A 25,572-nucleotide genomic window follows, 5' to 3' on the forward strand; every position below is an offset into this window, starting at 1 on the left:
CCCCCCTAGCGTGGGGCAGCGAGGTGCCCTGACCACCGCCTCACCTCCGGCTTGCGGGGGGGCCGCTCCCGCTCCCGGCGCTTGGCCAGGAAGCCGCCGACCACGGGGACGTCGCGGAGGGCGGCGCTGCCGGGGCGCAGCGGCTCCGGCTTCTCCAGGAAGGGCGAGTCGGGGGCTGCAGGGGGAGGGGCAGCAGATGAGGGGCGGCCGCGGGGGGGCCGTGGGGCGGCCGTGGGGCGGCCGTAGGGGGCCGCGGGGGTCGCTTACCCGGGGCGACGCCGGCCGGGGGCCGGGCCTCGAAGGGCGGCGCCAGCGGCAGGGAGCCCCCCGGGGCGGCGGCGGCGGCGGGGGGGGCGGCGGGCGGGAAGGGGGGCAGCCCCGGGGCAGCCGTGGGGCCAGGCCCCCCCTTGGGCCGGGGGCCGGCGCCGTGGCGGGCGCCCAGCTCGGCCAGCGCCTGCTGGATGCCGGCGGGGTCGCTGTGGATGACGCGGTCGAGGCGGTAGACGGCGCTGGCCGAGGGCGCCGGCGGCAGGCTCAGCCCCGGCGAGTGGTCCTCGGCGTTACGGCTGGGGGGCCGGGGGGGGGGTCAGGGCTGCCCCGCACCCCCGCCGAGCCCCCGGGACCCCCCGCACCGCCTCCCGGCCCCCAAACCCTCCCCCAAGGCCCCATCCGCCCCCCCCCAGACCCCCCTGAGCCCCCAGAACCCCCCGGCCAAATCCCCCCCCAAACCCTCATCTGTCCCTCAGAGCCCCCCAGGAGACCCCAAACCCCCCAGATCCCCGCCAAGTCCCCCCAAAGCCCCTATTCACTCCTTGGGGCCCCCCAAAACCCCCATTGTCCTCCCAGGACCCTTCCACATCCCCCCAACACCCCCCCCAAAGGCCCCAACCGCTCCTCCAAGCCCCCACTGAGCACCCAGGTCCCCTATTCCCCACTTAGGGCCCTCCAAAGTCCCCCTTGTCCTCTCAGGCCCCTTCCAGACACCCCCCAAAACCCCCATTCATCCCCCCGGCCCCCCCACAGCCCCTGTCCCCCCTCCCGGAGCCCCCCACAGCCCCTATTCATCCCCCAGGCCCCCCCACAGCCCCTGTCCCCCCTCCCGGAGCCCCCCCAAAGCCCCTATTCATCCCCCAGGCCCCCCCACAGCCCCCTTCCCACCCCCCGGAGCCCCCCAAAGCCCCTATTCATCCCCCAGGCCCCCCCACAGCCCCCTTCCCATCTCCCGGAGCCCCCCAAAGCCCCTATTCATCCCCCAGGCCCCCCCACAGCCCCCGTCCCCCCTCCCGGAGCCCCCCAAAGCCCCTATTCATCCCCCAGGCCCCCCCACAGCCCCCTTCCCCCCTCCCGGAGCCCCCCACAGCCCCTATTCATCCCCCCGGCCCCCCCACAGCCCCCTTCCCACCTCCCGGAGCCCCCCACAGCCCCTATTCATCCCCCCGGCCCCCCCACAGCCCCCTTCCCACCTTCCGGAGCCCCCCACAGCCCCTATTCATCCCCCAGGCCCCCCCACAGCCCCCTTCCCACCTCCCGGAGCCCCCCAAAGCCCCTATTCATCCCCCAGGCCCCCCCACAGCCCCCATCCCACCCCCCGGAGCTCCCCAAAGCCCCTGCTCTCCCCCGAGTCCCTCTGGAGCCCCCTCGCCGCCCCGCGCCGGCGCCCACCTGCGGTTCTTGGGCGAGGGCCAGCTGCGCTTGTCGCCGCGGCTCCCACCGGCCCCGCCGCGGCCCCCCCCGGCCTTGCCGCTCCCCCCACCGCCGCCAGGGCCGGGGCCGGTGCCGGAGCCGGGGCCGGCGCGGCGGTGCTGCCGCTCCATGCCGGGGCGCTGGCTGGAGAAGCTGCGCTTGGAGAGCTCCTTGCGCTGCGCCAGGCTGAGGTCGGCGGGGCCGGGGGGCGGCCGGGCCCCCCCGGGCGGCGCGGGGCCCCCGCCCTTGAGGAAGGCCTGGGCCGGGGGGCCGCCGGGCGCCGGGTCCTTCTCACCGCCGCCGCGGCGCTCGGCAAAGTCGCTGCTCTCCGAGGCCGTCTCCCACTCCTCGTTGGCCTGGTCCGAGTTCTGGTTGGAGAGGTCTGGCGACTTGGTGCCGGGCGCCCGGCCCCGCGCTGCCGCCGATGCCGCCGCCGCTGCCGCCGCGGGGTCCTCGGGGGGCGGGAGGGCGGCGGGGGCGAAGGGGGGGCCCCCGGCCAGGCCCCGCGGCGGCTCCCCGTTGAGCCGCGCCGCGTTCTCCCGCTCCTGCTTCAGCCGCCGGAAGCGGGGTGGCTTGTCCTGCTGCTGCGAGCGCCCGTGGCGCCGGCGCCGCGGCGGCCGCTCGAAGCCCCGCTCGGGGGGTCCCGCCGTCGTCGCCGCTGCCGTGGGGGGCCTGGGGGGTCCCGGCGCGGCCCCCGCCTCCTCCGCCGCCTTCTCCTTGTCGGGTGGCTCCGGCGCCGCCGGCTCCGGCTTTCTCCCGGGGGCGGCCTTGGCCGGGGGGCTCCAGCTGCCGGGCGGGGGGCGGCCGCCGCCGCGGCCCCGGCGCGAGGGGACGCCGCGGGGGGTGAAGATGCGCCCGCCGCGGCCCCCGGGCTCGGCCAGGCGCGGCGGCACCTTGTCGGCGAAGCGGGGCAGCCCCGGGGGGGCACCGCCGCCGCCGCCGCCGCGGCCCCGCTCGGCCTTGCCGGGCGCCGGGGGGGCCGCTGGCCCCGGCGCCGCCTCCTTGTCGGAGTGGGCCACGTCGCTGGCGCTCTCGTGGGTCTCGCTGCCCGTCTCGGAGCCGCGCTGGCGGCGCCGCTTGGGGATCTCCTCGTACTCGGAGCCCTCGCTGCGCGTCTCGCTGGCGGTGCGGGCGCGGAAGCCGGGGGCGGCCGGGGGCCCCGCGGCCGGGGGGCCGCCGCCGCCGCCCGCCGCCGCCTTGCCCGGCGCCTCCTCCAGCCGGTAGAAGGGCTCGCGGTAGCTGCGGAACTCGCGGCTGCGGCCCCGGCCCCCGCCGCGGCCCCGGCCCCCGTAGGCGCCGCGGAAGCCCCGGCCCCGGGCGAAGTACTCGCCGCGGCCCCGCGCACGGCCCCGGCCCACATAGCCGCCGCCGCCGCCTCCGCCACGCTCGTAGACGCAGTCGCGGCGGCGTCGCGCGGGCGAGCCGGGGCCCGGCGCCTCCTTGGGGGGCGCCCCGTTGGCGGCCGCCTTGGCCTTGGGCTCGCGGGGCGCCCGGGGGGGCTCACGGGGGGCGGTGGCGGCGGCGGGGGGCTCGGGGCGGCCGCCCTCGGCGCCCTCCTTGCCCTTGGGCCGCGGCGGCTCCTCCGCCTCCTCCTTGGCCGGCGGCTTCTTGATGGGGCCGGCGCGGCGCGGCGGCGGCGGCGGCTTCTCGGCGGCCTCCTCGGGGCGCCGGGCGGCGCCGGGCCGCGGCCCCCAGCGCGTCTCCGTCTTGGCCTCGCGCCGCGGCGCCTTGTGGAAGTCGTGGGGCTGCCGGGCCGGGCGCTCGCCCCGCCGCCCCCCGCCGCCGCCGCCGCCGCCCGCTGCCGCCTCCTCCTTGGCGGGCGCCTCCTCCTTGGGGGGCGCCGGGGGCTCGGGCGGCACCGTCGCCGCCGCCGCCGCTTTGGGGGGCTCCTCAGCGGGGGGCGCGCGGGGCGCGGGCGGCTCGGGGCGGGCGCCGGGGGGCAGCGCCAGGGCAGCGGGCCAGGGGGGGCCGGCGCGGGGCTCGTCGCCGGCGAAGCGGTGCAGCGGGGCCGGGGCGCCGTTCTCGGCGAAGGCCGGGTAGGGCGTCACGTAGGCCGGCGGGGCGCCGGGGTCGCGCAGGCGCACGGGGGGCGTCTCGCTCCTGCGGGCGGAGGGGGGTCAGCGCGCAGGGCGGGGGGCGGCGGGCGGGCGGGGCGGGGGGGTCCCGGCGCCCCCAGCGCTCACCTGAGGCCCTTGGGGTCGTCGTCGTCGGGCGGGCGCAGCGGCGAGGGCAGCGCGCGGGGCTCGGCGGCGGCGGCGGCGGCGAAGACGTCGCCCCCCCAGCCCAGCTTGGCCTCCACGGGGGGGGTGCCGCGCTCCCGCAGCAGCGGCGCCGCGTGCCGCTCGAAGGGCTCCGAGCCCGAGCCCCCGCTGTCCGAGCGCTCCCGCGGCAGCAGCCCTGCGCCACCGCGCCGTCAGGGGGGGAGCCGGCGCCCCACGGACGCCCCGCGGCCGCGCTGTGGGGTCCCCGGGGTGCCCCGGGAATGCGGGGGGAACCCGGGGGCCGCGCTATGGGGGGGCTCAGGGCTCCTGAGAACGCGCAAGGGCGCCAGCAGCTGCGCTCTGGGGCCTGGGGTACCCCCGGAGGCGTGCAGGGGCCCTGACGGCCACGCTATAGGGCCCAGGGGACACGGGGGGGCCCTCATGGCCACGCTATAGGGCCCAGGGGACACGGGGGGGCCCTCGTGGCCACGCTATAGGGCCCAGGGGACACGGGGGGGCCCTCATGGCCATGCCATAGGGCCCGCAGGACATAACGGGGCCTCAGTGGCCGTGCTATGGGGCTGGGGGACCCACAGAGACACATAGGGACCCAGCAGCCACGCTACAGGGCTCAGAGCACATATGGGGGCCCCAATGGCCACGCTATAGGGCCCGGATTACACGTGGAGGCCCCGATGGCTGCACTGTGGGGCCCAAGGGACGCAGAGGAACCCCCAATAGCTGCACTATAGGGCCAAGGGACACACAGGGGCCCCGCTGGCCACGCTGTGGGGCCCGGGGGACATAACAGGACCTTAATGGCTGTGCTATAGGGCTAGGAGACCCCCAGAGACATATGGGGACCCCCAAAAACCACGCTATAGGGCCCAGAGCACATGTCGGGGCCCCAACGGCCGCGCTATAGGGCCTGGATTACACGTGGGGGCCCCAATAGCTGCACTATAGGGCCCAGGGGGCACAGGGGGGCCCCGATAACCAGGCTATAGGGCCCGGGTCGCACGCAGGGGCCCTGCCAGCCGCGCTATAGGGCCCAGGACGGCAGCTTACCGGAGGGGTGGACGCCGGGGGGGTAGAAGTCGACGGGGGGGCGCCCCTGCATCATGCGGGGGTCCATGTAGGGGGGGATCATCATCCAGCGCGGGTCGAAGTTCATCTGGGGCAGCGGCGGGGGGCGCCCCATGGAGCCGGCGTAGAGGGCCTTGGGGGGGCCGGGCGGCGGCGGCGGCTGGGCCGGGGGGGCCGCGGGGGGGGCCCCGGCGGGCGGGTGCACCCCGGCGCCCGGCCCCAGGGCCCCCAGGGCGGGGGGGCCCGGCGGGGGGGCCGCCGCCACCGTGGCCGCCGCTGCCGCCGCTGCGGGGGGCTGCCCGTGCTGCTGCTGCCACTGCTGCTGCTGCTTCAGCAGCTGCTCCTGGGGGGCGGCGGGGGTCAGGGGGGGTCCGTCGCCCCCCATTTGGGGTGCTCGGGCCCCCCTGAGTGGGGGGGACGGCGACAGACCCCCCCCCCGAACTGGGGCTGCCCCAAGGCCCCCAGACGGGAGCCACCCTCAGGCCTGCACCCCCCAAATCCCCCCCAGCCCCATTCCCGCCCCCCAGCCCCCCTTGGAACCCCCCCAGCCCCGCGGCCTGCGCCCCAATCACCCCCCCTCCCAGCCCCCCCCCCCCGCCACTCCCAGCCCCACGGCGCCCCGGTACCTGCTGCTGCCGCTGGAACCGAGGCGGCAGCGACTTCTGGTACTTGGGGTAGGAGAGGGCCTGGGCGGGCGGCGGGGGCTGCCGGGGGGGGGCGGCGGCCTCCCCCTTGGGCTCCCCTTTGGGGGCGGCGGCGGCAACGGCAGGGGGGGCCGGCACGGCGGCGGGGGGGGCCGGTGGCTCCTCCGGAGGGGGCGGCTCTGCGGGGGCCTCGGCGGCCGGCGGCTCGGCTGCGGGGAGAGCGGGGCGTCGCGAGGGGCCGGCCGGAGCGGGGGGCACCGGACGCCCCCCCCGGGCGTGGGGCGGCCCCCCCCCTCACCTGCGCTGCCCTCGGGGGGGCCGGGCTCCTCAGCCTCCCGCAGCTCCTCGGCGGGCGGCGGCAGGTTGGCGGGGGCCGGCGGCGCCTCCTGGGCAGGGGGGGGCGGCGGCGGCGGCGGGGGGGGCGGCGGGGGGGGGCGGCGGCGGGGCCGGCGGCTCTTTGGGGGGCTCGCGGGGGGGGGGCTCGGCCTTGGGGCGCCGGTCGGGGGCGCCGAACTTCTCGTCGAGGCGCTTGAGCTTCTCGGCGCAGGCGGCGCGGCGCTCCTCCTGCATGCGCCGCTCCTCCTCCTCGCGCCGCCGCCGCGCCCGCTCCACCGCCGCCGAGATCTCCGACGACGACTGCTTGCGCCGCTGCCGCCACGCCTCGTCCTCGTCCTCGGGGGCCCGCTGCCGGCGGGGGGGGGACACGGGGGGGGGACAGTCAGCGCCGCCGCCGCCCCGCGCCCCCCCCCCCGCCCCGCGCCCCCCCGGCCCGGCCCCGCTCACCGGGAACTCGTTGGGCTGCGCCCAGCTGCCGCGGTTGGGGGGCGGCGGCGGCGGCGGGGGGCGCGGGGGGGGCGCCGGCGGCGGCGGCTCCTTGCCCCCCTCGGGGCCAGCGGCCTTGGCGGGCGGCTGCTCCTCCTTGGGGCTCCTCTTGCCCTCGGCGGGGCGCTCGGGGGCCGGCGCCTCGCCGTCCTTCCTGGGGGGGCAAGTGGGGGGCGTTATGCCGTGGGGGGGGGGGGGGCGTTACGCCGTGGGGGGGGGGCCCCCCGGCTCCCCGCCGCCTCTCACCCCTGCTCAGCCGCCTCCTCGTCCGAGTCTTTGCCGTCCTCCTCATCGCTGAACTTGAGCTTCTCCGTGTAATCCACCTCCTCGTGGGCGCCTGGGGGGGCGGTGTGAGCGGAGGGGGGTGCGGTACGGCCCCCCCCCCAGCCCCCCCAGGCCCCCCCCCCGTTACCTGCCCAGCCCTCGTCGTTCTCCTGGTCGAGCTCGTCGAACTCCTTGAGGTCGTCCTGCTTCAGCACGGGCGGGCGGCTGATGGGCTCGGCGGCGCGCAGCGGGTGCTGGGGGCCGCGGGGGCCTGAGAGCCGAGGGAACCTGCCGGGGGGGGGGCGGCGCTCAGCACCGCGGGGGGGGGCCCTGGCAGCAAGGGGGGGGGGGCCCCAGCGTCCCCGGCTCACCTCTGCGCCTCCGGCGCGGCATAGCGGTAGGGTCCCTGCGGCCCGTAGGGGGGCGGGAAGGGCAGGTAGGGGGGGTACATCTGCGGGGGGGGGGGGGGGCGCGTCAGGGGCGGCCCCGGCCCGCGGGGCCCCCCCAGCCCCCCCCGCCCAGCCCCCTACTCACGAAGGGCGGCATCATGCCCCGGTAAGGCGGGAACTGGGGGGGCCCCGGGGGCTGCGGCCCCCCCCCAGCCCGGGCGTCGTGGGGCCCGGGGTGCTCGTCGGGCAGCGGCTCCCCGTCAGCGCCTCGGCCGCCTCCGTCCCGCCAGCTGGCAGCGCCTGCGGGGCAGAGGGGGCTGAGCGGGCGCCGGGGGGGGGGGGGTCGGGGCCCCCACGCCCCCCGCGCCCCCCACCCCTCCCCGCTCACTCTGGGGGCGGAGGCTTGGTGCGGGCCCAGACGACGCATCGGTAGTGTCCCGTTCTTTGCCAGCCTTGTCCTGGTCGCCAGCCGCCTGCAGGGTCGGAAATTCCTCGCGAGAGAATCGCGACAGTAGGCTTGATCCCTTTCCACCTGCCGGGGGGGGCGAGGGGGGAGGGCTGTCAGCGGCCCCCAGAGCGGGGACGTCACCCCGCGACAGCACCCCCAAAGCAGGGACGTCGCCCCAGCTCCTGCCTCGCCGCCCCTGGGAAACGGAGATGTCGCCCCGGCTTGGCACCCGCCAAAAATGGGGACGTCGCCCCGCGCCAGCACCCGCAGAAAACGAGCGTGTCGCCCCGCGCTGGCGCCCCCTGAAAGCGGGGACATCGCCCCAGCTCCGAGTCCGGCACCCCCAGAAAACAGGGACGCCCCCCCCCCCGCCAGCACCCCCTGAAAGCGGGGACGCAGCCCCCCCGGCTCGGCACCCCAAAAACGCTCCCGCGGCCCGGCCGGCCTCACCATCTCCGTGCGCTCCATGGGTAACGCTGGCCTGCGCCCAGGACTTTACCCCGCTTGCCGCCGTGGGGGGGTTCTGGGGGGCAGAGGGGGGGTGAGCGAGCGAGCGAGCGGCCGCCCGCCGGGGGCCCCGGCCCCCCCCCGGCCCCCCGCTCACCTCGGGGGCTGCTGGGGGGCGCTTCGCTTGGCTGGAGGCAGGCGTCTGCGAAGCCGGCTGCGACGGCGACTCCGGCGGCGGAGCTGCTGAGGCATCGGAACTGCGGGGGCACGGGGGGGGTCGGCGGGGCCCGGCCGGCGGCGCCCCCCCCGGCCCCCCGCCCTCACCTCTTTGGGTCGGGCTGCTCCTGCTTGCTCGCCCATCCTGTGCCGTCTTTGGGGACTAGCGAGACGTTGGGGTCATTGCCTTTGTTCTCGGCTTTCAGGCTCGGCAGGTTGGCGGGCGGCGGCATGCGGCGGGCGACGGCCACTTTGCCGAGACTCTGCAGGCCATGGCGGGGGGCGGCTGCGGGGAGGGGGGCGGTGAGGCCGCGCCGGGCCGCCCCCCCGCCGCCCCCCCGCGCCCCCCCTACCTGCGGGCTTCTGGCTCTCTAGCGACTTCCCCTTGTACGTGTCAAACAGGTTGAGCGACGAGTACTTTTTTCCATCCTTCCCCTTTGCTGCTTGCCCCGAGCGATCGGACATCGCGCTGGAAGGTCATTGAGCACGCTGGTTCCTCCGGCTCCGCGCGGAAGGGCCTCTCTCTGCGGGCGAGGGCGCGCGTGGGCCCGGGGCGGCGGCACCGCGGGGCGCGGGGGTCCCGGCGCCCTGCCCTCCCCCGGCGACCTGCCCTCCGCAGCCGCGCGCGGCTCCTCCCCCAAGGGCCCAGGCGTCCGGGCTCCCCTCAGCGGGCCCGGGTGCCCCGGCTCCCCCTGCCCTGAACCCTTAGAGGGGTCCAACGCCCCCCCCGACCCTGATCCCTTAGAGGGGCACAATCCCCCCTGCAAAGGGCCCAGGCGTCCGGGCTCCCCTCAGCGGGCCCAGGTGCCCCGGCTCCCCCAGGGCCCAGGCGTCCGGGCTCCCCTCAGCGGGCCCAGGCGTCCCGGCTCCCTATTCCCCTTGCTCCGATCTCCCGAAGGACCCAGGCGTCCGGGCTCCCCTTGCCCCTGCTCCGACCCTCCGCAGGACCCAGGCGTCCGGGCTGCCCCCCGGGCTCAGCCGTGGGGCTGGGGGGGGGGCGCAGCCCCCAGGGGAAGGTCCCCGGGGCGGGGGGGGGAGGGTCCCGGCCGCAGAGAGCCCCCGTTATCTGCGGGGAGAGGGGCCCCGGCACAGGGGGGGGGGGAACCCCGGGGCCGCCCACGCCCCACGACGGGACCCGCGGGGGGGAGACCCGGCGCTGCGGGGACGGAGGCGCCGCGCCGGGCCCGGGGGGGCCGGCGGAGGGTCCGCGCCGCCACAGCGGCCCCCTCCCGCCCTGCGGGCCTGGGGCGGGGGGGGCACTGGGACGGGCCCCCCAGCGCCCCCTCGCCGTGGGGATGGGGGGGGCAATGGCGGCGGGGGGGGGGGGAGAGGCCGCGGCCGGTCGCAAGATGGCGGCGGGGCCGAGCGCTCCCAACGGCCGGCGCCGCGATGGCGGCGCGGCGCGGCGGCCGGCACCGGCGGGGCGCTGCCCGCCTCCCGCCCGCCTCCCCGCGGCCCATACCGACCTCTCCGGCTCGGGCGGGCTCCGCTCTCGCCGGATCCGGGCGCGGCGGGCGCGGATGGGGGCGGCGGGCGGAGGATGGAGGCGGATTCCGGCGTCCCCCCCCCCTCCCCGCCCCGGCTGCTCGCGCGGGCCCGGCCCCCTCCCCCCTCCTCCCTGCAGGCGGCGCGCTCGCCCCCGCCAACGGCCGCCCGGCCCCTGCGCGCATGCGCGCCGCGCGCGCCACCTCGCCCGCACCTGGGCGGGGCCTCGCCGCCGCCCGCGCCCATTGGCCGTCGCCGCAGCTTGGGCCCGCCCCCTCGCGGGCGCGACCATCGTGGGACAAAGTGGGGGGTAACTGCTCCGCCACGGGGGGGGGAGAAATGGCCGCGGCCGGCAGCGGCCTGGTCACACCCCGCCCGCAGATAGGCTCCTCCTCCCTCCCCTCCGTCAGCCGCAACGGGGCGTCTCGGCCCTCCCGCTTCCGGTGGCATGGAACAGTCCGACCCCCCCCGCGGCGATGGAACCACCCGTCCTCCGCGCCGCGTAATGGCGGCCCCCTAGATCGTTCCCTCCCTGTAATGGCGGCCCCCATGGACCATCCTCCCCGTAATGGCGCCTCCCCACACACGATGAACCATCCCCCAGCCGTAATTGGCTCTTCCACGCCTTGTCCCTGCCCACTGAGTGATGTCACTCCCCAGATCTCTCTTCCCCCCCCTCCACCACGATGGACCATCCCACCCGGGTGTGGTGTGTGTGGGGGGGTTCACCCTCCTCCCAACCAATCAGAGTCTCCTGTCCCCAAAACACCCATCTCGGGGGCTCCAGATTGGCCTTGGTCCCCAAGGGTTCCTGGGCGGAGGGCTGTGAGCCCAGAGAGGGCCTGGGGGGGTCTCGGGGGTCCCTGGGGGGGTCCTGGGGGGCCCCGGGGGGGTCACAGGCTGCAGCCTACCCTGCTGTCGCCATGGCAACCACAGTCCCCTCCCCTCACCATGGCAACCAGCCCCCCAACATGGCTGCCGGGCTGTGGCCCCACCCTAGGTCGCCATGGCAACCCGGCCCCTCGGCCCAGCAACCGCCACCGGCTCTGCAGCGACCGCAGGTCTCCCCTAGCAACCGGCCCCCATCTCCATGGCAACCACCCCCCCAACCCCCCCCGGGACCCGCAGTGCCCCCCGCGCCCATGGGGGGGCAGCATCGCCCCAGCATTGCCCCAGGACTGGAAGGACTGGGGGGGACAGGGGGAAATGGGGGGAGCTGGGGGCCTGGGAGGGACTGGGAGAAGCAGGAGGAACTGAGGGGAAATGGGAGAAATGTAGGAAAATGGGTGGAAATTGAGGTAAATGGGGGAACTGGGGGAACTGGGAGGGACTGGGGGGAACTGGGGGAAATGAGGGGAACTGGGGGCACTGGGAGAACTGGGAAAAAAACGGGGCAAATGGGAGAAATTCATGGAAATGGGGGAAAATGGCGGTAAGTGGGGAGAGTGGGGGAAATGGGGGGGACTTGGGGGAACCAGGAGGACTGGGGGGGAGCTGGGGGGACTGGCAGGGGCAGAGGTTCCCCCGCAAAATTTGCTCTACCTGCTGCAACCTGGTGTCACTGCTGCTCCTGGGGGGGGGGGGGCAGAGCAGGGGCCCCCGGATGCCTGGGTCCCTGGGGGGGGGGCAGAGGAGGGGCGGGGGCCCCCGGACGCCTGGGTCCCTTCGCCTGGCCCGGGATTCCCCCCGGAGAGTCATTTCTGGGGCTCGGGAAACCCCCCCCCCTCCCCGGGCGACTCAACCCGGGAGCCGGAGGCGAAACCTCCCCAGGTACCAGGAGCGAAACGGGGCCCTTCCAGGTAGCGCCGGATGTGGGAGGCCACCGCCGCCACCGCGAGCCCAGGCGTCCGGGTGCCCTCGTTAGCCCTGCCAAACCGGGGGGGACCCAGGCATCTGGGGGCCCTCGTTAGTGCCACCAAACCGGGGGGGGACCCGGGCATCTGGGGGCCCTCGTTAGTGCCACCAAACCGGGGGGGAGCCAGGCATCTGGGAGCCCTCGTTAGTGTCGCTGAGCTGGGGAGGACCCAGGCATCGAGGCACCTTCGTTAGTGCTGCCTGCACCTGGGAGGGGACCCAGGCGTCCGGGGTCACTGAGCCACTCGCTTTAACCACTGCCCCGGGGAAGGGACCCAGGCGACCAGGCCCATCCCAGGCGCCACAACCCCGGGGAAGGGACCCAGGCGTCCAGGCCCATCCCGGGCACCATCACTCCGGGGAAGGGACCCAGGCGTCCGGGCCCCTCTCAGGCACCATCACCCCGGGGAAGGGACCCAGGCGACCGGGCCCATCCCAGGCGCCACAACCCCGGGGAAGGGACCCAGGCGTCCGGGCCCCTCTCAGGCACCATCACCCCGGGGAAGGGACCCAGGCATCCGGGCCCTTCCCGGGCACCACCACCCCGGGGAAGGGACCCAGGCGTCCGGGCCCTTCCCGGCAGCCGCATCCAGGAGGCAACCGCAGGATCGAGGGGCCGGGGGCCGAGGCGTTCAGGCGGGTGGAGGCCCCGTGACGCGGCCGTGCCCGCTGCGTCATGGCACCGCTCCCTGAGGGGTCACATCCTGCCCCTTCCCAGCACCGCCCACGGCCTGACCCAGATTCGGGGCCCGGACGCCTGGGTTCCTCCCCACACGGGGATGGCAGTGGAGCCTATGAGTGGTGGCGGCATGGGGCCCCCGGACGCCTGGGCCCTTCCTCCCCGTGGGGGACAGCAGTGGCGCGGGGTGCCTGGACGCCTGGGTCCCCTCCCCGGGGCAGGGACCGATCAGGTTGGAGCCGGGGGCTCCTGCACCCGAACGCCTGGGTCCCTCGGAGCTGCGGCACCCAAGGGTTGGAACAAGGGGTTCTGGGAGCCCGGACGCCTGGGCCCGCTCGCTGGTGGCGGCGCCAGTGGCGCTGGCGGCACAGAGGCGGGGGGGACCCAGACGCCTGGGCTCCTCGTGGGGCAGCCCCATCCCGCAGCCTGGCGCTTCCCTGGGGGCGGCCGTTACCTCACCGCTGGGTTTTGGTTTCGGGCGGAAGCTGGGGAAAACACAGCGGGGAGAACTGGGCCGGGCTGGGGCTGGGCAGGATTGGGGCAGAATCAGGGCTCGGAAACGGGCAGGATTCAGGCTAAATCAGAGCCTGGAAATGGGCAGGATTCAGGCAGGACTGGGGCAGAATCAGGGCTCGGAAAGGGGCAGGATTCAGGCTAAATCAGAGCCTGGAAATGGGCAGGATTCAGGCAGGACTGGGGCAGAATCAGGGCTAGGAAACAGGTAGGATTAGGGCTGGACCGGGGCAGAGAAATAGGCAGGACTTGAACAGTGTTCGGACAGGAAAGCTGGCAGGATTTGGGTAATATTCAGATAAGGAAATGGGCAGGATTTGGACAGGAAAACGGGCAGGAATTAGGCAGGGAAGTGGGCAGGATCTGGGCGGGATCAGGGCCGAATCAGGACCAGGAAACGGGCAAGATTCAGGCTGCATTGGGGCTGGACTGGGGCAGAGAATTAGGCTGGACTTGAGCAATATTCGGACAAGATAACTGGGAGGATTTGGGCAAGGAAATGTGCAGGATCCGGGTGGGATCAGGGCCGGGGCAGTGGGGTCGTGGGCAGCCGGAGGGATCCCAGCTCCAGCCCAGCCCGGGGGGTTCCCAGCTGCCGCAGCTCCCAAGGGGAAGTCGGGCCTCGCCGCCAGGGCCAAAAATAGCCCGGAGTGGGGAAGAAATGACACAGGGCCCAGGCGTCCGGGCCCCTTCCTGCCCCCCCGCCCCTCCCACAGCCCTCCAGGGGCCAGAGAAGGGACCCAGGCGTCCGGGCCCAGCAGCCCCCGCTCCCGGCCCGACAGCGCGGACCCAGGCGGCCGGGGCTCAGCCCTGCCGCAGAATACCAAGGATTCACCCCCGGTCTTCTGGGAAAACACTGCTGGGCCGAGGAAGGGAAACGGAGAAGTAGCAGAAAACCCCAAATTGCCCAAAGTCTCCCAAACTCACAACCCGCCCCTGCGTGTGGGGCCACTTCCCGGGGCCAGTGGGTAACGTGGCAGGGTGGGGACCCAGGCGTCCGGGCGCCCCCGTGCCGCTGTCAGGGGACCCAGGCGTCCGGGCACCCCCCGCCCTCAGGGGACCCAGGCGTCCGGGCCCCCCCCGGGCCCCCCCCACCCCCAAAGGAGACGACAAGCCACTTCCAAAACAACTCCAGCATTTATTTTCCACGGAGGCAGCCTCACCCGTGCCTGCCCCGTCCGTCGCTCCCCGGACGCGTCCGCGCAATAAATAACCGCAGGCGGTAAATAAATAAAACTACAAAAAATAGACGCATTTGCCCCCGAAATGGCCCCGCGGGAGCCGCCCGCAAACCCGCCACATTTTAACGTAAAACAAGTGCGAAACGGGGGCGCCTCGGCCCTGCGACCTGGGCGAGCTCAGACGCCGCCGCTGAGGGGGCCCAGGCGTCCGGGCGGGGGGCTATACACGGTATAGCCGAGCCCCCAGGGAGGGCGGCTGCATAAATACATAAATACGTGAATAAATAGAAGCGCTGTGGACACGTCCCCCCCCCCCCCCCCGGCAGCGATGATCACGGTTAATAACAGCAATAACAAACGGGGCGCAACAGCCGCGGTGCCGAGGGGTCCCCTCCCCGGGGCCACCGCGTGTCCCCCCCATCCCCGTGTCCCTGCTGGTCCCCATGGCCCCATGTCCTGCCTGTCCTCGTGTCCCCCCATCCCTGTGTCCCTACATGTTCCCCTTGTCCTTGTCTGTCCCTATGTCCCCCATCTACGTCCTTGTGTGTCCCCCAAGTCCTTACTGTGCTCATGTCTCCCCGTACCTATGTCCTTGCGTGTCTGCACGTTCCCTCCATCCCTACGTCTCTTCTGTCCCCAAGTCCTTATCTGTGCTCATGTTCCTCTGTCCCCATGTCCTGTCATCATGTCCTTCCATCCCTATGTCCTTACCTGTTCCCATGTTCTTCTGTCCCCCTGTCCTGCTGGTCCCCACGTCTCTGTTGTCCCCGTGTCCCTACGTCCTTGCATGTCTCCATGTCCCCCCATCCCCACGTCCTTACCTGTCCCCGTGTCCTGCCTGTTCCCGTGTCTCCCTCGTCCCCACGTCCCCGCCTGTGCCCGCGCCCTGCCCATCCGTCCCCCCGGCCCCCGCCGCGGCCGCGCTCAGTCGACGCCGACGACGCCGAAGTAGGCCTGGCCGCCGCCGTGCAGGTCGAGGAAGCGCTCGGCCGTGGTGGTGGCGGCCAGCTGGTCGCCGCGGCGCAGCTGGAAGACGGCGCCTTGGTAGAGCGACTCGAACCAGAGCTGCCGCCCGCCGTCGTCGTCGTCGTCGTCCCCCCCGGCGCCGCCGCCGTCGTCCCCCCCGCGGCGCCGCCGCCGCCGCCGCCCCCCGGGGCCGCCGCCGGGGCAGACGGAGCGGACGGCGGTGAGCAGCGGCACGTCGCGCGGGTACTCCTCGGAGAAGCGGGAGACGGAGAGGCGCAGGGGCCGGGCGGCGGCGGCCCGCGGCGGGCAGCGGGCGCCCTGGAAGGCGGCGGCGGCGTAGACGAAGTAGAGCCCGTCCCGCGGCACCACCAGCTTGTTGCCGTGCAGCCGCACGCCGTTGCGCACCAGCGAGGGGGCCACGCGGTCGTCCCACACCAGCCCCCCCGGCGACGACGACGAGGCTGCGGGGACGGCGGGGGACGGGCTCAGCGCCGGGCCCCCCGCCGCCCCCGCACCCGCCGCGTCCTTCCGTGTCCCTCCGTGTCCCCCCAGGTCCCTCCAGGTCCCTCCAGATCCCTCTGTGTCCCCCCAGGTCCCTCCAGATCCCTCCAGATCCCTCTGTGTCCCCCCAGGTCCCTCCAGATCCCTCCAGATCCCTCCGTGTCCCCCCAGGTCCTTCCCTGTCCATGTCCCTTTGTGTCCCCCCAGGTCCCCCCAGGTCCCTCCAGATCCCCCTGTGTCCCCCCGGGTCCTTCCATGTCCCCCCACATCCCCCCCCCGTCCCCCCCGTCCCCCTGGTCTCCTCCATCTTCTCATCCCCCCCCAGACCCCCCCGGACCCCCCCATGTCCCCCCCGTCCCCGTCCCCGTCCCCACTCACCCACAACGTGCGCTGCCGGCTTGTCCCCGCGCTGCAGCTCCATGGCCAGCGGCTCCGCGGCTGCAGGGACAGCGGGGACAGGTCAGTCTGGGGACAGCAGGGGGGACAGGGGGGCACCGAGGCGACGGGGGGAACCAGGGACGGGGGTAAAGTGGGGACGGGGGACGGTGCCCCTGGCCGGGGCGGGGGGGGTTCTGCAACAGCCCCGAAAGCTGCCGTGTCGCGGAGCCCCAGGGGCTGCTGCAACGCCGGGGAACGCGGGGACGGGACATGGGGGGATGTAAGGGGACGCGGGGGGACATGGGGACACACTCACCGAGCGCTGCCGGGACCGGCATGTCTGTGGGGTCCTGGGGAAGGAAGGGAGAGAAGGTCAGAGACGTCCGGACACGGACGGACACGGACGGACACGGGGCAGCAGGTGGATGGAGCAAGGGAGGGATGGATGAAGCACAGAGAGACAGATGGAGACAGACGGACGGATGGACAGATGGTGGGAAGGACAGATAGACGCACGGCTGGACAGACAGATAGAAACACGGATGGACAGATGGACGCCTGGACGCGTGGACGTCGTGGCCGTACCTGCGCCGGCGGCGCCCGCAGTCGCAGCAGGGCGGCGGCACCGAGCGGCAGCAGCAGCAGCAGCAGCATCGTGGCGGCGGCGGCGGCGGCGGGGCCCCGGCAGCACCTCGCAGGGGGCCGCGGCCGGGCCGTGGCGTCGGCGTCGGCGTCGGCGTCGCAGGGGGCCGGGGCGTCGCGGGGGGGGCGGCTCTGCGCGGCGCTGCCGGCCCCGGCCATGGCTGCACGGTGCTGCCGGCCCGGCGCGCACGGTGCCTTTATGGCTCCTCTGCCCACGCTTGGGCTTTCCCCACTTCCCCTTCCCGCCCCGACACGCGCCGCCGCGCCGCCCCGCACCCCGCGCTGAGCCCCCCCGCGGACACACGCCAGGCCACGCGTGTGCATGTGCGCGTGCGCGTGTGTGCACATCCCTGCAGTCGCGCGTGCCCCCGCCGCGCGACACAGCCCCCTGCACAGGGCGGTTTGCCAGATCCCCCCGATCCCATGCGAGGGGAGGGGGAAAACCGCGTTCCGGCCCGGCACCGTCGGCTTCGTGCAAGGGGCCAGCACGCACGTGTGCAAGGGGCCGGGGGTGCTGTGTGCGGGGACAGCGCACACGCGTGTACAAGGGGCTGGGGGTGCTGTGCGGAGGGACAGCACATGTGTGCGTGCTGCGCAGGGCGCCGCTGCACGTCGCTCGCTGCTGCCCGGACGCCTGGGCCCGCGCCAATGCAAATCTCCCTGGCCCAGGGGAGCTGCCAGACGGGCCGGGGGAGCCCAGGCGTCCGGGCAGGCCCTGCCCCTCTCCCTGGGGACCCAGGCATCCTGCCCCTCCCCCTCCCAACTCCGTGGTTCTCCCAGGACCCTCTGTCCTCCCTACGCCCATCTCCATGGTCTCATCAAGGCTGCTCTGCCCATTCTACAGCCAACTCTATGGTCCTCTGGAGACCCTCGCCCCCCCCCCCAGTCCTCCCTGAGTTATTCTCTCCACCCTACTGCCAACTCTATGGTTCTCCCAGCTCCTCAAGGCTGCAGCACCCCGAGGGGGACACAAGCTAACGAAGTTGCCAACCACTAATTACCCGCTGAACCATGACGCACCCCCCACAGCCTCGTTATTTATTGACAACCGTTAACTACCCCGGGGGCGGCTCGTCTGCCCCCGGCGCCGTTTGCCAGCAGTCGGGGCCGTGGCAGAAAAAGCCCCGGGGCCGGATGTGGCCTGCGGGGACGGGGGGGCCGCGGCGGGAGGAAACCTGCCAGAGAAAGGAGAAGTCGGCGCCCTCGTTTCGGTGCACAACGGCCCGGGTTCAGGCAAAGCCGCGCCAGGAGCTTTCGTCAGCTCCAGCGCCTCTCCCCCGCCGAAACTGGCGCCTCCGCCCTGAAACCCGGCCCGCGGCCCCCCGCGCCTCCAATCTCGGCACCCCACAGCGCATCCAGCCTGCACACGAATCACCAGAGAAGCCACCGCGGGTGCCGAGGGGGGGACAGACACCCCGTTTATTGCCCCGCGTGTCACTTGGCGGCGTCGGCCCGGCGGTTGAGGGCCTGCGAGAGGGCGGTGACGGTGGCCAGGACCCGCTGGCGGTCCCGGGGGTGCAGGCGGCCGCCCCAGTGCTGGGCGAAGCGGTCGGGGTGCCAGCGGGCCCGTTGCTGCCGCAGCAGGCGCCGGTAGGGCCCGGGGGCGCCGGTGGGGGGGGCCGGGGCGGCTGCCAGCGCCGCCGCTGCCATGGCCTCGGGCCCCCCACCTGTGCAGGGCCAGGGGATGTCGTCGTAGCGGAGCAACGTGCTGGGTTCGGGGGGCTCCTGGGCATCAAGGGGCTCCCGGGTGCCAGGTTCGGGGGGCTCCCGGGCACTGGGTTTGGGGGCCCCCCTGGCGCGCTGGGCCTGGGCTCGCCGCACCTGCTCCTCCTTCTCACGCTGGCGCTGCCAATAGAGCTGGGATTCGGTCGCGCGGTGCCGGGGCAAGGGGCCGCGCGGTGGTTTCGGGGCGCCCCCGGCAGCGTCGAGGCCGCCCCGGCGGCTCTGCTTGCGGCGGTGCTCCTCCGCGATGCGGTCGGCCCAGGCGTCATAGGGCTCTGGCTCCGGCACGGCGAAGTCTTCTGCACGGGAGAGAGCGGAGGGCTGAGCCGGCCCCACGGTGCGGGGAGTGGGGCTCTGTGGGGCAGGCAGCACCCCCCGGCAGCCCCGCTGCAGGCAAGGGGGTCTCCCTGGGGCCATGAGAACGGAGACGGAGGCCTCATGGCCGAGGGAGGGTGTGGGGCTGCCACGGGGCAGCGTGTGGGGCAGCGTGTGGGCCCACCGTGGGGCTGCCACGGGGCAGCCGTGGGGCAGCCGTACCTCGGTAGCACTGGGGCTCGCCACACTCGTCCTCCCACTCCTGGAGCAGCCGCTGGTGCCAGCCGCCGTCCGGGCTGGGGGGCTCCGGGGGGGGCTGGGGGCAGCCGCGGGGCACCTCCGGCTCCGGGCAGCGGCGCCGCGGGGGCGCGGGGGGCTCCTGCTCTCCTGGGGACAAAGGGGAAAGGTCACCCGGACGCCTGGGCCCCCGGGGGGGGGAGGGGCAGCAGGGCCGGAGGTCTGAGCCCCCGGGGGGGGGAAGAGGCTCACCGCGGTGCCCCTCGCCGGGGGCCCGGCGCCGCCGGCGGGAGCCCATGGAGGCCCCGGGCGGAAGCGGCCCCGGAGGGAGCGGAAGTGGCGACAGGGAAGGGCGGAAGTGGCGTCACTGGCGGGGAGGGCGCAGGGCAGCGCCGCCTGGTGGCTCGGAGGGAACCGCGCGGGGAGGGGAAGGGTGTCAACGGGGGCGAAGGGGGACCAGAGGGGCAGTGAGGTGAACGAGGGGACCCTGAGCGGGCCTCCGGGGTGAAGGGGGATCAGTGGGGAGCAATGGGGATCACTGGGGTGAACGGGACGAACAGGGATCGGCGGGTAATCAACGGGGGATCCGCAGGGCGAACGAGGGGGAACAGGGAGGGTCAACGGGGGCAGGGAGGGCCGGCCCCGGGCTGGGGGCGATTCGGGGGCCCAGAGCGGCACTGCAGACCCCCGACACCACGTCGCGCCGGGGTTACGCTGCGCCCCGGCAGATCAGACTCACCGGCGGCGCCGCAGCGAGCAGCTCCGGAGGCCCGGGCAGCGCCGGCTGCGTTGCCCAGCACGCGGAAGCTGGGTTTCTGCCCCAATTGCGCCGCCAGTGGGAGGGGGGCTGGGGCAGGCCCTGGCGGCCGGGGCCGCTGGCGCTCAGCGGCCCATGTAGGCGCGGAGGTCGCGCTCCCAGGCCCGTGCGGCGGCCTCCCGGCGCTGGGCCTGGCGCTTCCCCGCCGCTCCGGCCCGCTCAGCCCGTGGCTTGGGCGGCTCGGCCACGGCAGCAGCGTCGCGGGCCTCGAAGTGGGTGACGCGGGGCCGGAGGGCGCTGGGGCAGCCCAGGCCCTGGTGGTCCCGCTTGAGGAGGGTCTGCACGGGGAAGCGGCGCCCGTCACCAGCGGGGCCCAGCCCAGCGCGGCCGTCCCAGCCGCCCTTGACGAGGAGCCGGAAGCCAACGTTGGTCTCGGGGATGTGGTAGCGGGCGGGCGGCGCCGGGTCGCCCCGGCTGAAGAGGTGGGCAGTGGAACGCTCGTGCTGCGCCGCGCTCTCCTCGGTGTAGTACGTCCCGCAGACGCTGCAGAAGCGCCGCTCCGCTGGGGCCGGCCTGCAGCAGGGAGAGGAGGCATCGGGGCGGCTGCAGGTGCCTGTCCGGCCCTGCCACCGCCGCCGCCCGGGCACCGACTTACCGTGGCGCCTCCCGCGGCTCTGGCTGCCACTCGCGCAGCAGCCGCGCCAGCCCGCGGTGCCCAGCGTCCTCGGCCAGCCCGGCGGCGTCGCGGCCCCCGGCCTCGCGGACGCCCACCCGGGCAGCCCCGCGGCGCAGGAGGTAGCGCACGGCGGCCACCCGCCCTGCACGGGCTGCGCACATCAGCGCGGTCCAGGCGAAGCCGTCCCGGTAGTTGACGTCGCAGCCCTCCTTCTCCAGCAGCCGCCGCAGGGTGCGCAGGTCGCCGTCCTGAGCCGCCTTCAGCAGCGCGTTGCCCCGGCGGGTGTCGGTGGGGCCCGGCGGGGCCGCGGGGGGCTTGCGGCGGGGCGGAGGCGGCTCCGAGGAGGCTGGAGGAGGCTCGGAGGAGGCCTGGGGGGGCTCGGAGGAGGTCGGAGGTGGCTCAGAGGAGGCCAGGGGGGGCTCGGAGGAGGTCGGAGGTGGCTCGGAGGAGGTCGGAGGTGGCTCGGAGGAGGTCGGAGGTGGCTCGGAGGAGGCCTGGGGGGGCTCGGAGGGGCCGGCCCCGTCCTCCCCGGCCAGGAGGCTCTCATAGAAGCGCCGCGCCTCGTCACCGGCCAGGCCACCGGGCTGCTCGGGGGCGGCGGGGCGCTTCTGGAGGTGTCCGTCCTTCCAGCAGTCGGTCTCGTCCCGGGCGCGAGTGAAGGCGATGAGCTGGGCCATGGCGGGGCCCGGCGGCGGCTCAGCGCTGAGGCAGGGGGAGAGGCCGGGTCAGGACGGGGGGGTCGGGGGGATGTGGGGCAGGGCCCTGGCGGGGGGTCGCCCTAGAGAAGGGGGTTTGGGACGGGCCCCGGCACTGGGGGGGGGACGTGGGGCAGGGCCCTATGGAAGGGCCAGGCCCAGGGATGTGGATAAGCACGAGGGGGGGGCCATGGGGCAGATACAGGCCCCGAGTAGCGGGCGATGGGGCAAGTCCAGGCCCCCCCGGCGATGGGGCAGATCCCCGGGGGGAGCAGCCCCACATCGGGGCAAGCCGCCCCCCTCCAGCCCCCCAACTCACCATAGAGACGGCGGAGCAGAGCGCCAGGCCGCCGCGCTCCGGCGCGCATGCGCACCACTGGGGGACGGGGAGGGGCGGGGAGAGCGTGCGCATGCGCGTTCCCCCCCCCGCGCCTAGCGCATGCGCATGCTCGCGCACCTCCCGGGGGCCGTTGGCGCCGTTGGCGCGGCCCCTACAACCCCCCGCGCGGCGCCGCCGTCCGCCCCGGAGGCGCCCCGGGACCATGTGTCAGCGGGAGCCGCGGGCGCGGCCCCGGCCCGGCCGCCGCTGGACCACCCTCGCCTACAACGACGGTAACGCGGGGCGGGGCGTGCGAGGCCCCGCCCCCCCGCGGGCTCGCCCCCGCCCCGTGGTCATGGTAACAGCGGAGTTAAGGCTGCTGCCTGTAGAAACGCCCCTTTTGCCGATTAAGGCTAAGCCACGCCCACTTAGCGCAGGCCCTGCCTCCTCTCGCGGTGTTTAGCGGGGTGTAACGGGCCCCCTCCGCGTGGTTGTAGTTCTCAGCCCCCCGCCGCGCCATTCACCTCTCTGGCAGGGGCGGAGCCGCAGGACTACAACTCCCGCCGTGCTGTGCGCCGGCCCACGTGACCGGCGCCGGCGGCAGATCGCGCAGCCGTAGTCCCCCGCCGCGTCACGTGGTAGAGGGCGCCTTCTCCCACCCCGCTCCGCCCGCGCGGGGGCCGCCGGGAGCTGTAGGCGAGCGGCGGTCCGCGATTGGCCAGCGGCCGAGCGGCGTCCTGCGATTGGCCGGCGGCGGGGGCGGCTTCCGGGTCGTCGCGGACTCCAGTTCCCGGCGGCCCCCGCGGCGGCGCATGCGCGGGGCGGCGCGGCGCAGGGCGGCCTTGCTGCGGGGAGGGTTGGCGCTGCGCGGCCCCTTATTCGCCCCCTGAGAGCCGCGGTGAGGGGCCCGGACGCCTGGGCCCCCGGGGGGGGGCGTGGCCAAGGGGGGCCCGGATGCCTGGGTCCCGGGGGGGCGGGGTGCAGGGGGGGGTCGTGGTTGGGGGAGAGCCGGGCCCCGGCCGCCTGCATCCCCGGGGGGGTTGAAGGGCCCCGGACGCCTGGGTCCCCGGGGAGGGGGGGTGAAGAGGCCTCGGACGCCTGGGTGCCCGGGCGGGGGGGTCGCCCCGGCCTCACCCCCCGCCTCCCCCAGACTCCGGGACCATGAGCAGCTCCGAGGAGGTTTCCTGGATCTCCTGGTTCTGTGGCCTCCGCGGCAACGAGTTCTTCTGCGAGGTGAGCAGGGCTGCCCGGACACCTGGGCCCCCTCGGGGGGCGCCCGGATGCCTGGCTCCTCACGCCGGCCTCCCCCCGCAGGTGGATGAGGACTACATCCAGGACAAGTTCAACCTGACAGGGCTCAACGAGCAGGTGCCGCACTACCGCCAGGCGCTTGACATGATCCTCGACCTGGAGCCAGGTGCCGGGGGGCTCCGGGGGGGGGGCTGGGGGGGCTGTGAGGGTCTCTGCGGGGTTTGGGGTGGGTTCAGGAGGATCTAGAGAAGGGTTGAGGGTCCCTGACGGGTCCCAGGGGAGTTGTGGGGGGCCAGAGGGATCTGTGGGAAGGTCACGGGGGTCCTGGGGGGGGCCGGGAAGGGTCCTGGGGGGCTGTGAGAATTCCTGGGGGGGTCTTGGGGAGGGGTTGGGGGTCCAGGGGGGTCCCAGGGGGCTGTGTGGGGGTCCAGGGGGGTCCCGGTGGGGGTCTGTGGTTCCAGGGGATCCTGGGGGACTCCTTCAGAGGATTGGGGGTCCTGGGGGGGGGGGCTGCAGGGGTCCAGGGGGTCCCTGGGGGTCCCGGTGTGGGTGTGTGTGTGTATTTCTGGGGGGGTCCAGGGGGGTCTGGGCAGGGGCTTGGGGGTCTTTGATGGGTCGCGGAGGGAACAGGGAGGTCCTGGGGGGGGTCCAGGGGGTCCTGAGTTGGGCTCGGACCCTTTGAGGGGGTCTCTGGGGGGTTCGGCACCCCCTAAGGGGGTCCAGCAGGGGGGCCCGGACGCCTGGGCCCCCCCCTGACCCGCCCGCGCAGACGAGGAGCTGGAGGACAACCCCAACCAGAGCGACCTCATCGAGCAGGCGGCCGAGATGCTCTACGGCCTCATCCACGCGCGCTACATCCTCACCAACCGCGGCATCGCCCAGATGGTGGGTCCTCCGCCGGCCCACGCTGCCCCGGGGCCGGGCGGGGCCCTCTGCGCCCCCCCCCCCGTGCCCCCCGGCCCCCCCTCACGGCCCCTCTCGCTCCCCCCAGCTCGAGAAGTACCAGCAGGGCGACTTCGGCTACTGCCCCCGCGTCTACTGCGAGAACCAGCCCATGCTGCCCATCGGTAGGGGCGGGGCCCGGACTCCTGGGCCCCCGGGCGGCGGGTGTTGGGGAGGGGAGGGTGCCCGGACGCTGGGGTTCTCTCGGGGGGGGGGGGGGGGCACGAAGGAGCCCGGATGCCTGGGCCCCCCTGAGGCTCCCTGCGGCGCAGGGCTCTCGGACATCCCCGGGGAGGCGATGGTGAAGCTCTACTGCCCCAAGTGCATGGACGTCTACACCCCCAAGTCCTCGCGGCACCACCACACCGACGGCGCCTACTTCGGCACCGGCTTCCCCCACATGCTCTTCATGGTGCACCCCGAGTACCGGCCCAAGCGGCCTGCCAACCAGTTCGTGCCCAGGTGAGCCCTGGCCCCTCGCTCTCCGGGGCGTTCACTCTGGAACCTACTGACACTTCAGCACTCTCCTGACACTTTCTGCTTCTCTTCCAGGCTGTACGGTTTCAAGATCCACCCCATGGCGTACCAGCTGCAGCTCCAGGCCGCCAGCAACTTCAAGAGCCCGGTGAAAACCATCCGCTGAGCCAGCCGCCCCGGACGCCTGGGTCCCTCCTCTCCCCACTCCTCTCCCCCTGCAGCAAGGGGTTGCTTCTGCCTTGTCTTTCCTTTCTTTTCCCGTCGCGTTTTTTGGGTCGGGTCCCTCCGCAGGGCAGGTCTGAGACCCCCTCCCAACCCTACGTGCTGTTTAAATTGATCTGTTTTTGGTTGATTTTTCTCAGACTTAAACTACAAAATGAAAAAAAAAATTTCAGAAAAACGAAGCACGAGCAAGCTGTTTTTTTGTCAGGTCTTTGCTAAAGAACGCCAAACTGTTTGTTTTTGTGCTGAGAAAGACCCAAAGCGGCGGGGAGGGAGGGCGTCGCTGCAGGCCCTGTGTCCGCATGGGCTGGGCCACGCGTGTCATGACGTGGGACGGGGCCCGTGGCTCCGGTCACGCGTGTGTCCAGGCGCGGGACGAGTCCCCACGCACGGGTTGGCCACGCGCGTGTCCCTACACGGGTCGCGGGATGGGGGAGACGTCTCTGCGCACGGGAAGCAGCTGGGCGCAGGGGTCACGCGCGCGGCTTGACACGGGCCGGGCCGGGCGCACACGTCCGGACACGCAACACGCCTGCGAGGGGGCGGCTGCCTCTCGCCCCGGCGAGGCCCCGGACGCCTGGATCCCTCGTGGGGGGGCGCCCGGATGCCCAGGTCCTGGGGGGCTGGTGGGGGACCGGCCCCGGACACCTGGGCCCCTGGGGGGGGGGGACAGCGGGGGGGGGAAATGGGCTACCTGGACTCCTGGGGGCATCTCCAGGCAGCGGCGTTCCCGGCCCGGCCCGGCCCGGATTAGCTGTGTTTGCTCTCCCCTCCCAGCGCACAAAAGCCGGGGAATCTCCCCGGGAACGGGCCCAGGTGTCCGGGCCCTGCCGCTTCCTGCTCTGCCCCACGGACCCCCGCCCCCAGGCGTCCAGGCACCCGCTTCCTTGACAGCCCCACCCTGGGGTGTCCCCGGGCCCCTGTTTGGGTCACCATGGTTACACCCCCCCCCCGGGGGCACCATGGGGTGGGGGGGGGGGCAGTGCCACTGCCCCAGGGACCCAGGCGTCCGGGCCGGGGTGTGGCCTCGCAGCCGCACCTGGCTCTTATAAAGCCGCGGTGGCCCCGGGGGGGGGACACTCGACGCCCAGCCCCGTCCCGGAGCCCCACCATGGCCCTGCGGCTCCTGCTGCCCCTGCTGCTGCTGCTGCTGGCCCGGGGGGGTGAGCGCCGCCGGGGCCCGGACGCCTGGGTCCCTGGGGGTGGGGGGGGGCGCGTGGGGCAGGATGGGGACACCCGGACGCCTGGGTCCCCAAGGGGTCATGGGGTGGAGGTGCCCAGGCGTCTGGGGACAGGGGGGGGGGGTGATGTGGGGCTGCCCAGGGTTCTTGGGGGGCAGCGGGGACCCCTGGGGCCACCGGGGCTGCAGGGTGGGGAGGGCGCCCGGACTCCTGGGCCCTCGGCCTGTCCCCGCGCGGCGGGCGGCTGTGCCGGGGCAAGGCTGTTTGCTCCGAAACCTCTTGTGGCTCCTGGGTGCAGCCCTGGGGGGGGGGGGGGGTGACTCAGCCCCGGACTCCTGGGCCCCCGGGGGGGGGGGGGGCACCTCGAGGCACCAGGACC

The 25,572-nt window shown here is 74.6% G+C and overlaps 5 protein-coding genes across 5 annotated transcripts; 1 reads left to right on the top strand and 4 right to left on the bottom strand.

The window, feature by feature from the left end:
- Positions 1–5: 5 nt before the first annotated feature.
- PRRC2A (proline rich coiled-coil 2A) lies at positions 6–9,786 on the bottom strand. Its single transcript, XM_067316882.1, has 18 exons — positions 9,667–9,786; positions 8,554–8,724; positions 8,309–8,486; positions 8,142–8,241; positions 7,988–8,060; positions 7,478–7,621; positions 7,235–7,389; positions 7,072–7,151; positions 6,849–6,988; positions 6,683–6,773; positions 6,398–6,590; positions 6,062–6,298; positions 5,597–5,734; positions 4,953–5,313; positions 3,867–4,080; positions 1,663–3,783; positions 268–566; positions 6–175 (listed from the first exon to the last, which is right to left on the bottom strand). The coding sequence occupies exons 2-18, from the start codon at positions 8,663–8,665 to the stop codon at positions 6–8; spliced, it is 4,806 nt and encodes a 1,601-aa protein (XP_067172983.1). The 5' UTR covers positions 8,666–8,724; positions 9,667–9,786.
- A 5,050-nt stretch (positions 9,787–14,836) lies between these two features.
- Positions 14,837–16,558, bottom strand: LOC136995863 (tumor necrosis factor-like). Its single transcript, XM_067316883.1, has 4 exons — positions 16,343–16,558; positions 16,074–16,107; positions 15,758–15,817; positions 14,837–15,339 (listed from the first exon to the last, which is right to left on the bottom strand). Exons 1-4 carry the CDS (start codon positions 16,556–16,558, stop codon positions 14,837–14,839), a joined length of 813 nt encoding a protein of 270 aa, XP_067172984.1.
- Positions 16,559–17,789: 1,231 nt separating this feature from the next.
- Positions 17,790–18,987, bottom strand: NFKBIL1 (NFKB inhibitor like 1). Its single transcript, XM_067316888.1, has 3 exons — positions 18,926–18,987; positions 18,659–18,823; positions 17,790–18,420 (listed from the first exon to the last, which is right to left on the bottom strand). Exons 1-3 carry the CDS (start codon positions 18,969–18,971, stop codon positions 17,834–17,836), a joined length of 798 nt encoding a protein of 265 aa, XP_067172989.1. The 5' UTR covers positions 18,972–18,987; the 3' UTR covers positions 17,790–17,833.
- Positions 18,988–19,478: 491 nt separating this feature from the next.
- Positions 19,479–21,223, bottom strand: GPANK1 (G-patch domain and ankyrin repeats 1). Its single transcript, XM_067316887.1, has 3 exons — positions 21,121–21,223; positions 20,086–20,808; positions 19,479–20,003 (listed from the first exon to the last, which is right to left on the bottom strand). The coding sequence occupies exons 2-3, from the start codon at positions 20,781–20,783 to the stop codon at positions 19,556–19,558; spliced, it is 1,146 nt and encodes a 381-aa protein (XP_067172988.1). The 5' UTR covers positions 20,784–20,808; positions 21,121–21,223; the 3' UTR covers positions 19,479–19,555.
- A 691-nt stretch (positions 21,224–21,914) lies between these two features.
- CSNK2B (casein kinase 2 beta) lies at positions 21,915–24,194 on the top strand. Its single transcript, XM_067316889.1, has 7 exons — positions 21,915–22,018; positions 22,271–22,353; positions 22,435–22,537; positions 23,141–23,256; positions 23,363–23,438; positions 23,586–23,775; positions 23,866–24,194. The coding sequence occupies exons 2-7, from the start codon at positions 22,282–22,284 to the stop codon at positions 23,954–23,956; spliced, it is 648 nt and encodes a 215-aa protein (XP_067172990.1). The 5' UTR covers positions 21,915–22,018; positions 22,271–22,281; the 3' UTR covers positions 23,957–24,194.
- The last annotated feature ends 1,378 nt before the right edge of the window (positions 24,195–25,572 follow it).

Source organism: Apteryx mantelli, unplaced genomic scaffold (genome assembly GCF_036417845.1).
Source record: "Apteryx mantelli isolate bAptMan1 unplaced genomic scaffold, bAptMan1.hap1 HAP1_SCAFFOLD_163, whole genome shotgun sequence".
Classification (NCBI taxonomy): Eukaryota; Metazoa; Chordata; class Aves; order Apterygiformes; family Apterygidae; genus Apteryx; species Apteryx mantelli.